General features: G+C 38.4%; 1 protein-coding gene across 1 annotated transcript in view; it reads right to left on the reverse strand.

The window, feature by feature from the left end:
- COL9A1 (collagen type IX alpha 1 chain) overlaps positions 1-13,903 on the reverse strand; it is a 66,233-nt gene extending 52,330 nt beyond the window's left edge. Inside the window, exons 1-5 of the mRNA XM_085316030.1 lie at positions 13,748-13,903; positions 13,360-13,433; positions 11,899-11,976; positions 11,626-11,758; positions 4,491-4,887 (exon numbers count right to left, since the gene is read on the reverse strand). Of these exons, the coding sequence (XP_085172156.1) occupies positions 4,491-4,887; positions 11,626-11,758; positions 11,899-11,976; positions 13,360-13,433; positions 13,748-13,761 (696 nt within the window). The 5' untranslated portion in view covers positions 13,762-13,903. The remainder of the gene's footprint in view (positions 1-4,490; positions 4,888-11,625; positions 11,759-11,898; positions 11,977-13,359; positions 13,434-13,747) is intronic.
- Between the last annotated feature and the right edge of the window lie 545 nt (positions 13,904-14,448).

Raw genomic sequence — 14,448 nt, forward strand, 5'->3', positions numbered from 1 at the left:
CAAAGCCCTAGAGCAGTGCAGCAAATTCTGGTGTTATTTGACCCTCCGTAGCAGGGGTTCAGTCTTTTGAATGTGAGAGTTCACAGTGTGGAGAGGGAAGGGAAAAAAATTAAAATTAAAAAAAAAAAAGAGAGAGACATGAAGGTGGAATTTTTTACAATGTCATGATCTGGTCCATGGTGTAAGTTAATCTCTGTTCAGCAAATGCTGGTAAGAAGCTGCCTCTTAGATGTTACAAATCATGTAGCCGCACTAATTAGCAGCACTAAATATCAATTAAATAATGACCAAGAATCAATTCTAGCAAACTGTTCAGCATCTATTACGAGCAGATCAGGGTAGTGCCTCTGAAGTCAAGGGAACGAAGACAATTTACATCATTTCACAACAGTTAATATTTGAGCAATAAGAAATGAATGTCCTTACCTTTTTATAACAAACATGTGACTCAGAAGGTTCTTTTTTAGTTTTGAAATGATGATATAGCTGTATTGCTTAGTCTTTACAGCGGATTACTTGAATTACTTTTAGATAAAAAAAATAAATACTTTCTTTTTTATCTAAAAAGCATAAAATACAGCAGTAAACCTGTATAAAATTTTATCCTCTATAAAACATTCCAGAAATCCTGGAATAAATTCTTGTAAAGGCTCAAAGGCAAGCCCCAGTTTCTAATGGAACTCGCCTATTGCTCTCTTGGGCAATCATAGTAACAACAACAAATAAAGGACTTCTTTTAAAATGACACATTTTATAGTGACCTATCAGAAGTTGACCTATTCTWAAAGATAAATATAGCACTCAGAATACTGGGGAAAAAAATAAGAAACATATGATTTATGTCCTTTAAAAACCATATCGTTGGAAGTAATATAGTTTAGCAATGCATGGAAATAAATTAGAAATTGTGTCTGGGATATATTAAATAACCAAGWCTGGTGAGATATTTAAACTGAACATAGTCAAGCAAGCTAAAGAATAAGCCTAGAAAATCTCCAACAGTATATTTATTTACTCCATATAAGGAGAAACCGGAAAGACAGACCAAAACACAGACTTCTGCAATATGAACAGCCATTTCAAAATTAGTAGTCCATCAAATTGTGTATTTTCTTCAYCATATTTTCAGAATATGTGGTCTCCCTAAATCTATATCTTTATATGATCATGTTGCCTAATACCATTGTCAGTTTTGATGTCAAAATATAGGCCATGCAATTTAGTCTTGYGAGTCCTGTGTCATCCCAACAGTTCTGACTGAGTTAAAGTATATTTCTGAACACCCAAACTAAATTTCATTAATGTGATGCTTACCTACTTCTTTTACTAATATTTTGTTCCAATGCTCCATTATTCTTTTTATTAAACTATATGCACMATTTTCCTGTTTTAAGACCTGCCATGTGCAAATATTTCAGCTTTTTCATGGAGTACAGTAAGTCTTACTGAATCTTTCCATAGACAAGCTAAAGGCATAAAAATACTTGGAATGATAACTGATGAATTGTAAAAATCTTRATTCCATGTTGTTGTTTCATCCTCAAAGGATGTTACCTGTACTTAACATTTCCGCTGATGTGAGGTAACTTGACATTATTGCCTAGTGATGTAGGTGCTTACACATAGATGAAGTAGCTATTCCAAATCTTCTTCTAACTACTTCAGTAGCTGGAATCCAAATATGCCATTTTTTTTCACCTGTACRGTGTCATAGTCACCTAAAATTCTGCTACTACATGTGCCCAGAAGCTATTACCAAGAACAGARCAGGTTTTTCATACTCAAGCCTTATCAATATGCTCAAACTAAAAACCCTAAAAATGCCCTCCAACTAAACACCCCTGCAAGACGTCTGAAAGGCTCAGCCTAATAGATTTGTCTTATTTGTATGCCTTACTGAAAGAGTAAGTCTGTGCAGAATGCAGCAACATTTTTACACAAAACATGGCTGGAGAGGAAAGGAGATAAAATTCCAAAATTTTTCTGCAGCTTTTTCTGACCTTTCTAATCCTAGCTGAGAGCTCAGCCAGAACTAACACAGAATGGGAGAATTCTGAGTTCTAAGTCAAGGTGACTCTAAAACTACTCTCTCCTAGTTTGTAGACTGCTGCTTCTATTCATTCATTCAAGAGGGAATAAGAACTCTCTTGCTTTTAAGGAGGATGCCTATATGCTTAACTTGAAGGCATGGTTTACTCTAACACTGTAAATTAGGTGTTTTAGTACTATTACCCTGATACCTATACCTCTCTATGCATCCAATCTATTTAATCTAAGTACCTTCCCAAAGACAACTGCAATAAGTGGGTAGAAATTCTTATATCCCTAAAATATGCAAAAAATCTGCATTTGCATTATCCCATTCATCCATCCATTCATCCACCAGTATTCCTCTGGCCAGTCAGCAAAGCTAAAATACATATGCAGCTAATTGTTATATTGATTATCAACACCAGCATCCCTTTGGAATGGTATTTTAAAAGATTAACTTTCCTTTGAATGGTATTTTAAAAGATTAACTTTTGTTTTCAATAGCATTAATGTAAATAAATGTTTCCTAATCAACATCTATAGCAACATGATGGATGGCCACTTTCAAATGCCCATGGCAGCTTTCTGTGACAATTTTTCAAGTAGAACTAATTTCAATGCAATGCAAACCAGTTAGCTATATATACACAGGTGATGAAGTATGAGATATTTCTTAACCTGCAAAATTTGTCCTATGATACTTATATAGTGTGAATTATCCTGTGGCTACATTTTTGGCAAATCATACAGAATGCCAGATTATGTCTTATTTCACTTTGCTCATTTTACTTCAAAACTGATGCAAATCTTCAGTATAAGGGCATAGAAAACAGTTACAATATATTGGGTATCTGATTTCTCTTTTGYCATTCAATCCATTTAGAAATGAATACCCAATACCCTATACTCTTGCCATTTACGTTATGTGTTCCTAGCACACTTAAAGGAGATCTTTGGAAATGAACAAGGTAATACGTGGAATTTTGCAATGTTCCATACAACTTTTTTCCACTATATTTTTAAGCAGTTTCCTTTTAATCTACAAAATGAATTGAGAAATAGCCTTCACCAAGTCTTAAATGTCATGTAGTGCTACCATGGTACAAAACTCTTATATTATTCACCATAAAGTGCAATGTGACTCATTAGCTGAGAAAACACTACCTGAGAAAACACTTTCAGAGATGTCTAAAGACAAAATGCAGATGTGACAGCTAGAAATTATTTTCTCTCAGAAATTACAGGTATGTCACTTTCTTTGTATGCTTTTCTTAYCAATCACTCATCTCAGAAACTAAAGCAGATAATCAAATAAAATCCCTGAGGATTTTCATACACAGTTTTCTYAGTGGAAGGACACAAAAGCATTCAATATTTACCGTATATCACCCCCAACGATACTTTCCCCATCAAAATAACTTTCCTTGTGTTGCGGTAGCATGGAGAGGATACTTTCAGCATTAAATGCACTAAAGGGATATGGAATCAGCATTTCACTGCCTACCTCTTACTATGCAGAATAAAGAAGCTCTCATACTGAGTCTAGGTGTCCTCTATAAYGCATAGAGATATTTAGATATTTAGAAAGGCATTCATAAAAGCAAGGATATGGGAGCAGGTTTTCCTGAGCTGACCAGGAGAAGGTATTACAGCGGTGGGCTAAACTTTTGTCTCAGCTCTGCTAGGCCCTCCAGTGGACTGGATCTAACCTCTAGCTCTACTCTTGTCTCTGATAGGATTCATAAGAAAGAACACTCCATCARTTAGCTGTCTATCCAGGTCAATCTTTTTGGAAAAAAAAATTGAACTAATCAAAGAGGAAGTGCCACAGTTATCACACCTGCTGGCACAATGATTAGAACAGTCTTCAGGGGATTATCTCTTGATTTACGGCTGAGATTTAAACATTGGTCTCTTAGTTCTTATGTRAGCATCAGAGTAGATCAAAAATCTCCCTCGTACTGAAGATATTCCCATTTTATTAATTATTTTAAAATATTTATTGCACCAGAGAGAAGGTTAATCATCTAGCTGATGGCTAGGAGACACATAGGAGAGAGGTCCTGGATCTTGCTGAGTGAATAATGCTTTGCTCTGTCTTTGGTGTGAGGTACAGGCCATAAGCCCACATTCTGAGACCTCCTTCTGGAGGTCCGTATAAAAGAYAAGCAAGGGAATACCCAACTGATACACCCAGAGTAAAAGCCAGTGACAGAAATGTATATGTCTGAGACACTTCACTGCTGAAACTTAGACACAACCAGCATCATCTCTTGCCTTACATGGTTTATACACATTCAAAATTTCAAAAGCAAAGCTAGTACTTACCTAGCAATGATTTATTTTCTTCCACTTCTGCTTTCAGAAGTCTTTTGAAGATGTATTCCACAAGAAAAATGATAACATGTAAAGTTCCCATAAAGCACTTTTTTGCATTAATATAAGATTTTAAAACTTACCGGAACTGAAATTTGAGGATTATTTTTAAGTTTTCCAAGCACAGCAAAGCCATCCATGCTGATTTTTCCCTTTGGCTTTATGTTTAAGGATTCTATTTTAATACAGTCAATAAAAAGTGTGACACTATTTGCTTCCACACTTATCATAAGCTTGTGCCACTGGGAATCAAACAAGAAAGGCAAATGCAAAAATGATGCAGTCTGAAGACTTCCATCCAGTCCTTTATAAGAAAATTCAACACTTTTTGTTGGACCATTAAGATTCACTCCAACTTGTTCTTTTCCTGAAGAATCCTGAATCTGCCAAATAGTCCAGTATTTCTGAAGTGTTGCCCCCGTCATCCGAAAAGTAGTTAGAAAGGAATATTCGTCAGGCAATCCATTGGAATACAGAGCACTGTGTAGGATCAAAATACAATAAATTTGTTGTGTATTTGTTCTGAAAAGCTTTATATACCATCACAGAGCAGTGGAAATCAACTGCTCAGAGGAACCACCTTTCAGCTGCTCTTATCGTATGAAGAGTGCTGAAATGGAATATCCTTCTAAATCACTAGCTTTATGCTTCATTTGGCAAAAGGAGCTGGTTCAGAAATGTGGGTTCTTCCTGCATTATGCAATATTTATGTTGATTCCTTCTAACTGTAATGAATCAAGYAGCAACAGATTAGCACTTAGTCATTTAGTGTGACTTTATAATTGACGAGATATATAGTTAGTGCAGTACTGTTTTGTTTTGAAGACATAAGAATATCTTTGCAAATTCCTTTTCTTGTTCAGCCTAATAATAACCATTTCATTGATCTACTAGCCATCACTTCTGCAGAAAGAAAACATTCCTTTGACAGCTATACACACAGTAAGAACCTACACTTAAAAGGTATTACATCCTGTGACATTCAACTGTAAGACTACAAGCAGCAGGGAACAGATATGCTACAGTTAAAATTTTCTGTTGTTTTGCAAGTCCAGTAACATATGCAGTTTGGAAASAAAAACAAATAAGCACTATATCTGCTGTATCACTGTCTAAATTAATGATGTGATTTTATCTCAAATGTCTCAGTGAATCTCAGAGTATCTTAAAAATGCACTTTTTCACATTCAATGGATGGTAAAATTGCAGTGTTGTAATCTGATTGACTGAATACATGTCCTCTAACCACATTTAAGACTAAGTTTCAAAAAGAGTTGTTTGATTAAATTTTCTTAAATATGGAGATATGCAGAGCTGTTTTGTGGCCAGCGTTTGTTGAAAAAACTTCTTAAGCAAGTAGGGATTTCAAACAAAGCTATTTTCAAGTGGCAGATCAATCCTATACCCGCAGGAATTTAGCCATTAGCAAACCTCTGTAACCTCAATGACTACTAATTTATTAAGAGAATRCTTGCAGACAGCTTGTAGTGTGGTGTTAATGTATCCCGAGCTGCAGTGCAGTCATATTCCAGCAGGAGACGGCACAGCCTCAGCAAGATTTCGGGAAAAGGCAAAGCCTAGCAGCAGCAGCAGCAGCTTCGCCTACCTGATAAACCGAACCGCAGTGCTAGTGCTTCTCCTCCTTCCCCATGACCCTGCAATTTGTTATGTACCTCAGCTGCAGGGAAAGCTGGTGCCTGAGGAGGACAAAGTCTAGGTGGAAGATACCTCATTACACAAAGCACAGAGACAAACGAAGGTGGGAGAGGACATTCCTCGCCAGGATCTTTAAAATGCAAGCAATTTGCTATGTCGCATTACATTTCTGCTGACAGAGCAGTCTGTCCCAAYTGGCTTTGTGCTATAACATTTTATCTAACTTGTGATGTTCTCTCATTGTTTTGTTTTAGTTTGCATCTTGCCATCTTAAATGCAAATCTCAATGTCTGGACATTTTACCTTTCCTCCTTTTCTGAGCACTTTCCAGTGYTTATTGCTCTCCCCTATCCTTCCCTTTTTTAGGCTTCCAGCTTAGATGGCGTATTTATATTTTCTTTCCTGCTGCGGGAGCATACTCCCTCTCTCTGTTCAGACACACATTCAGTGTCTTACTCAGGTCCTGACCTAGCTCAGCACATCTTTTATGGACCTCTGTTTCCATAAAAGACCTCTGCTTCTTCTTCCTCTACAGTCTCTCTTAAACAAGTATTTCARTCTCCTTTCTGCTGCTAAATCCTTAGCTCATCTCTTTTCTCTGTTCAGCTGCTAAATACCACAGTTTGTTCTTTTTTAAGCTGTTTTTACTACTATCTTTGTTAGTTTATTTTTAACTACCCTTTATGTGACATTTCACTTTCTCTGTATAGAGTTCGGTGGCTTTAGAGAATCCGATATGCCACCSTCTGCAGCCAAAGGCAGTGCTACTGATCACAGATCCTCCAAGGAGAGAATTTCATGCTTCCTCTCCTCTGAGAAGTTTTGCTGTCGTGGCAATACCAGTTAAAATATCACACACATTCTCACCCCACTTCAGCTGGCATAACTATACCAGCAAAAAAAACTCTAGGTAAACATAGTTACACTTTTTTGATTAGAAGTTTGTTTAAACCAGATTGGCAAAAGGGTTCTTTGCACTGTAATTAGCTATAGCATCAATCCTTTAGAAACTATTATATAGGACCTCCTTTTTCAGAAGTTAAAATAGAAAAGAAATATGTTAACATTTTCAAGTGACACACAAAACAGGGAAATTGTGTAAGGTCTTTTGACTCTGGTAAGAAAAACCTAAATTGTAAGAAATGTATATAGAACAGTATATAAACATGTACATGATAACTATTCACAATTAAAGAAAGCTTTTAATAAACAATCAGAAGGGCTACTGCCTTTAAACTAAAGTCTAAGTATCAGTAATGTGACTCAACATCATTAAACTTAGTAGGACCCAGTGACAGAAAKGCATTCTGCACAGGAATGCTATTACGTGTGATTTATATGTATAATTCTTTAAGTAGAGCAGAGAAAAATTCTCATCTCACTTATTATGATAGTAATGAAAAGTAATTCTATTGGTTTTAATGATATCAGTACATATTTTTTCCCAAAGCCGGTGATCTTTATATAGGCAAAAGACTACCGAAGTCAGCAGCTTAAAATGCTGAATAATTAGAAAATATGGAAAACTTATAATGATATTTAAATAAACAAGGCAGCAATATAACCAAGATACGTCACCTGAACAGGCAGCGAAAACTCTGAATAGTCCCATTGACTTCAGGATTCATTAAGAGCAGCAGCATATTTTAAAAGGTTAGCTATGTACTCATTTAAATACTACAAAATAAGCTTTTCTTATAAGCATGTTTCTTTAAAGAGTTAATTTCTTACTGGGCTCCATTGCCTACAGTGATAACTTAATCCATGCTAAATGAAGGCTTTAAAATGTAAGTATAATCTAYTGGAGATAGCTGTAGAGATCCTCTGACCAATCTCTGATAACACATTTTCATGTAGGGCTGGGTGTAGGTTCCTTGGCTCAAGCTGGAGACTCTGGTATCATCACCTCCTGAACTCAGCCAAGATCACAGCTGATCTCACAGGCACAATCTGGCAACCCTCAACCCTCAAACAAGCAATAGYAATACACAACCAGCCAAGCCTTTTCAAAAGAAACTATCCTAAGTCATTAGTCAAAAGTAATTTGGTGGAACTTATTAGTCTCAGCTGGTCTTTGTTCTTCAGAAACATCCAGTTCTGAGCTAATTATTACTGTTATGAGCTGATTAGCTTCTTAGCTGCAATTTATCATTTCCATTACAGAGTCATCATCAATATCAATGGAGTGATACTGTGCAGGCCGTCTTACTTGCAATGCAAAAGGAAAAGCAACTGAAGAACCTTGGTGCCTGAGTGCAGAAAGCCAGATCTTCAGGCACATGCATTTGAGGGTCATTACTCCACAGAGTAACATTATTACCACCAAAAAACAGGAAGAAAAAGGAAATCAGTCTATGAAATTCTTCTGTGCATGTTCCAAAACTCCCAATGAGGCTTTATAAAGTTCCTATTTTCATGTTGAAATTTCCTATCATAAAATATTTGCTTGTCATGTCACCTGTTAAAGTGGTCCATACCATACCACAACTCTGATTATAAAGGCTGCTCAAAAAGCACCTTGATTTTTCACAGTACTTCTGCTGAGATGAGAATGCAGGCAAAGAGATATCATTTCTAGGTTTGTAGGCTACCTTCATACTACTAAATTAAATATGTCCAGGACTGCTCTTTGATATTAAGTTCAACTAGCATGAAAAAGTTTAAACCTTCTTACTTCCAAAACACAGTGACCCCATGCAAACTGCTTCCCATGAATGGCCCATAGCCTACACTAACTCCCAAGATGTGCTGAGGAATTTAGAAGGGTGATAAGCAGACTGGGCCAAAACCATGCCAAGGTATTGTCTACTAATTTAAGAGTATAATAGATGATCAAGTCTGAAGATCTTAGAATGTCACCTGGCATTAATTTATCCATACAGGTGTAGACAGAGGGTGCGCATTGCAACACAATATCATTAGTATGATTCCTGCTTGGAAGGTCAAAGCATTCAGATCCCAACCAATGTGTAAAGATGGCTAACCTTGTTCCCCACATAACAAAAGTATTATCAACATATTCCTATGTGCTAACATAATATTTTTAAAGCTTTCATTTAAAAATCAGTGCAATTATTATCCAAATTTACAGAATTCATTTTTGCACTTGCTAACTAGTGGTACCTACAACAGATTATTAAAGTAAATTGAGAAATGACAGGCTCAGTATATCAGAGACAATGAGTATGAGTCATGGCAGTTACACAAGTGTTAATGCACTAAGGAGCGAATACTATGTTGATTCTTCAGCAGATTTTACACTAGAGGCCAATGGAAATTCATCTAGGTGACAGGAGAAGCTTAAGTCAAGACTTGTGCATAATCATTTGTATTCATTCTGTCTGACCAGCTCTGTGGCTTACCTGGGTTATACTTCTGGACCTTGGCAAGTATACTAACCATCAAAAAGACCAAGCTACAATTTAGTAGCTATTTAAGGAAGCTACGTGGAAAAAAAAAGCACAAGCTATTCCTGCTTTTTTCAGCAGAAGCGGAGTTAATAAGCTAAGCCATGCCCACATGGGGGGACATGTGAGGCGGAGCAGGCTCCGAGCCGCGGAGCGCCGCGGAGCTGGCGGCGGCGGCGGCGGGGCGGTGTTTCAGCACCGCGGGCGCGAACAGCTCCGCGGCGCGGAGGCGCGGGGGGCCGCGGGGAGGGGGTGGGGTGCGCAGCCCCGCGCCCGCAGCCCCGCGCCCGCTCCGCGCCCGCAGCGCTGCCCGCCCGCTCCCGGCAAGCGCGGAAATGATCGTCAGAAGGACAGGGCGGGTGGACTGAGGAACCCACCAGCAAGGCTCCCGGCGGCTGCACGGCTCTGCTCTGACGGAGCCCGGGCTAYGCCAGGGCCCTCACCGACACTCTGTCTCCTTCAGGGTGGTCTGCATAACCTACTACCTCCTTTAATGCTCCTCGGACATTAAATCACTACAAATTCATATCAGCAACCCCCTCCCCCCATACCASATTGTATAAATGCTGTAGGGATATCTGGGCTTATTTTAAGATTTTTATTGGAACTGGTGCTAGGCTAAGGTGGGCCTCAGTGACCTACTCCCAAACTCCTTCTGAGCTTAGTGAGAGGGGCACATGGTAAAATCACACTGGAGCAGGGCAGCAGAACTAGGCTCAAAGACAGAGAAGCAGCACACCGACTGTGCTAGACCGCTGTCAAGACTCAAGGCTTAACTCGTTCCCTAAGACAAGACACAYTGTTTCAGTGCAGGTGGCTTTTTAGTTTGAGCTGGGGCCAGATTTCAGTTATACAATGAGCTAGCATTGCAGTGGAACAGCATAAATCTGACTGGAGGTACCAGTTAGCATCTTGAACATGATAAATTCATGATACTACAGCACTCCACCAAGCCAAGAAGCCAAATGCAAGTAGTTAGCCATGGCACACTGACACCAGCTTGGTCAGGAATAACTTTTATCTCTCTGGCTTATATCTCCCTAGAGTCATTTACTACAGTGTGYATAAGTGACCTGAGCCAATTTTCTTAAAATTTAAAATACTGACTGCATTGACAGGTCAGACTGCTTCTGAGCTGATATGAGAGCTGAGAATCTGAAAATCTCCCATTTTTAATGAAACAAAGATCCCATTTACTCTCTGTAATTGGATTCACCTTTATACACTGGCAGCCTTGATTTACTACTGTAAAGAATGCAATGAACCCAGTGTAGTCAGAGAGTTGAGGTTTAAACTACTGGCTTCTTAACCTAATGGCCAAGAAGGCAGCGACGAGGCAGGACTGGAGCAAGAGGGACTTGTCAGTGGTAGTCAGAGTATGACAGAAACACCTTGCACTCTGATAATCCTCAGCTGAAACAGTAGTCCAATTAAGGACCTTGCCAGTTCATTGCTAATTAAAAGCATTCTTACTTACAGAAGGCACTGGACCAGAATCCAGCCTTGCCTAAATTTGGCAAAAACATCTCTACCCTGCTGTACTGTCTCTATTTCTTCACCAGCATCAATAGTCTGGCCCATAAAGTACAAACACAGTTAGATTCCTAAATCCTGGCTCTTACTGCAATTTGGCTGTGACAAGCTAAAAAAACAGTTTTCATCTTTTACAGATTAAGTGAGCGGAAATCACCCAGGAACACACATGCACCCGCTATCCAAAATGTAAAAATAACCTACCATATAATCAATCAGCTTTTATCCTACCTTGCTCCTGCAGTCCTTACATGAGCAGAAAGWTCCCTTTGTTCCAAAGTCTTAAGAAAACTTCCCCCATTTTCCCACTGTTTTTTGCCTCCCTCTCATTTTTTCTGTCATGTATGATTGCTGGCTTTGGTTCCTAGAGATGAATCCCTTTCTTTCAGCAAATCTCCAGATGTTCTGAGCAGTACCAGAGGTAGAGGAAAGCAGAATTCCCTCAAATTACTGCTACAGAATCAGTCTAGTCTGGTGCTGTCAATTAAAAAAAAAATGGACTCATCATTCCAATTCCAAAAGCTGTGCAAACTAGGAGATCCAGCTGAGGAGAGGAGTTATCCCTTAAATAATAATATGGCAAAGGGTGTATATTTTCAAGACAGACAACAAAAGGCGTTACCTAGTTGGAATCCTGAAGTCTACATTGGGTCCCAGTTTATAAGCGACTTGTAGAGCAGTGGAGCCCACTATTCTCTGGACAATTCCTCGGGAGGCAGCTTTTTCTATTTGGAACTGAGAAATCAGGTCAAAGCCTACAAAAATAAAAATACATATCCAGAATGTAACTTTCATTTTACTTTAATTAGAGAATTGTGCGATCACAGAGCTGAATATAACCTGATAAAGTTTCTGAATAGTAGGTTTTTGCTGAAGAAATCCATACACTACTTGCCTGGTAAGTCATCCTGGCCAATCCTGATTGTTGGGCAGAGATCAGTTCTCTGACTTGAACCAAGAATGACTGGCAGTCCTGCAGAAAAGGGGGATTTGTTAACCACGTGTGCACATTGCCTGAGATCGCCTTAGAAGTGGAATCAAGTGAAGCAACTGTAAGTATTATCAATTAAATAGTAGCTGTAGTTAATAATAAATTTAAACTGCACTCAGTGAAATCAAAGATCTGAGAAAATAAGTATCTGTTTCTAGTGAGCTCTAAATTTAAAATTATGAATTGACTGATTATTTGCTTTTCTTCTTTTTTTTTTAGCCTTAAAATTAGAGGGTTATAATTCTTGTTCTATAGCAGAACTATGGACAAATAGTTGTACCAGCATAAGAAGGCCTGCTCTGTAAGCAGTTTTTGGTCTGGAACTTCTGGTGGTTTAACTTTTTTTTTTTTTTTTTTAAAAAAAAAAAGGCCTGAATCAACAGTCTCCCTAATCCCAAGCAAACTTAAACAAACCTCATGCCAACTAAGGAGGCTATTGAGAAGAGAAACTGTTGGCCTCTCTTCTGTCCTCTCTGGCATTCCTGGTCTTCCCACTTTCCTCTGTTTGACCAGAGAATGGACATTCATGAATTACAGGGTGGGGGCAAGCAGGATTTACAGACCCCTTCTACTGACCCAAGCAAGAATGTAGAAGAAATTCCACTGAGAAAACCAAATATAAAAATTTAATTTTTCTGAATATTATCTGCCAAAAAGCCATGAAGTAAACATGAGAATCCACCAAATTCCCCTAATTCAAGGAAGGGAAAGGAGGAGGAGGGGAAAATAAACATTTATTAGAAAGAGTTCTGCTCAAGTCTAGTATCAGATGAATCTGGAAAATGTTAGTAGAGTCTGGATGGGGAAGAATGAAGCATGCAAATTGGAAGGAGATGTATTTCCAACCTACAGAGAGCCTCTTGTGTGATGCAAGGACCCAAGCATAAATGTGGGTTTCCTTCTAACAACATGGACTTAAAGGGAACATTCAGCCTGACATGTTACACCTTAGAAACAGCCTCGTTCTATATTATTGGATAAGATATACGACTGACAGCCAGTCTTTTACATTTTATGCCCACCAAATAAAGTGGTTTAAGTTTGTTACCACATATAGCAGAGGAATATTTAACCAGAAGCATAGAAATATGTTTTTTTGTGTATGTCCTGTATCTACTACCTGTTTCTAGGCTTAAACTTTACCTTAAAATGTACCTAATGCTGAATTTGAAATAATACATACAGCTCTTGCTTTTTCCCCTCTTTCTCATATACATACTTAGACACGTACATACATACACACAGATCACTCTGTCTTTCAGTGATGGCTAGCTAGAGAGTATTTTAATTTTGAATAAGYTCTGAATAATTTCTTTGACAGTCAAAATTACAAAAAGAAGAAACAGATACGGTCTGTTTCCTTACTTGATTGTTGCTGGATGGTAGCTGAGACGAAAGACCCCAGAAAACTACACACGTAAAAGAAAGCTGTAATTTTCCTGTAAACAGAAAGAAAACTCCAATATGAATGTATAGTTTCTGACAGATTCTGTTATTGGCTTTCTCCTCAGAGCCATGCCTATTACATATATAAAAACATGAATAAAGGATTTATTAACAGAACTGGCAAGACAATTTCTTTACATAAGAACTTTTTTATCTTTGTGCAACAAAACATCTATAAAGTTCTTTCTAACCATTTCTTTCATATAACACTGTCATAAAAACAAACAACAAAAAAGGCAGCTGGCAAGGACAGCTTTAACTCGTCTCTTATAAACAGATCTCTCATGAATCCCACTCGCTTTCTTACCAGTTGCTTTTCATCTTCACTGCTGGTTTTCTTCACTTCTCTTATGTGAATATTTGGTGTATATATTCACACTTTCTGATTCCTTGTCATGGTCCTGTTAAAGAGAGYGTGAAGGGGTGCAGACTGCCCCATGCAGGACTTAGCAAGGAGGGAGGTTCASACTGCTGGGTCTGTTTTAACCTTGCAGAGGGAAGGGGGTGGAGGCTGGACAGACATGTGTGGCCTGGTGGGGTCTGAGGGCGGATCTCTGCAACCCATTGCATATAAAGAAGCAAAGAGAGCGAAGAAAAGGCTGCTGCTTGTGCCAGCCTGGGGATAGGGAAATTAAGAAAATGTGACTTAGGCAATGCCAGTCTCTGAGTGGCAGGGTCTGCTGTTTGGGGAAGCAGATGAAAGAATAGCATGCACCAAGGCGTTTAGAGGAAACTGGTGGCCCCAATCTCATGTTAACACAAAAAAACCTTGAGAACAAGGGAACCTCAGTCCTAGAAAGAAGATATTTTCACTTCTCACTGATTTACTCATCAGATGGCCTTGGGAGGATCCAGCTGGTGATGTCCCAGTTGATTTTTCTGAATAAAAATTGGTATTTAAAATTGTTTACTTTGCTTAAATTTGGACCTTTTCAAGGAATACTAAGCATACTGCTATTCTTCATTTGTCATTGATAAAACACTCTCTTTTCATAGAACATACACGTT

Source organism: Rhea americana, unplaced genomic scaffold, assembly GCF_003343005.1.
Source record: "Rhea americana isolate MKP2758 unplaced genomic scaffold, rheAme1 scaffold_45, whole genome shotgun sequence".
Taxonomy (NCBI): Eukaryota; Metazoa; Chordata; class Aves; order Rheiformes; family Rheidae; genus Rhea; species Rhea americana.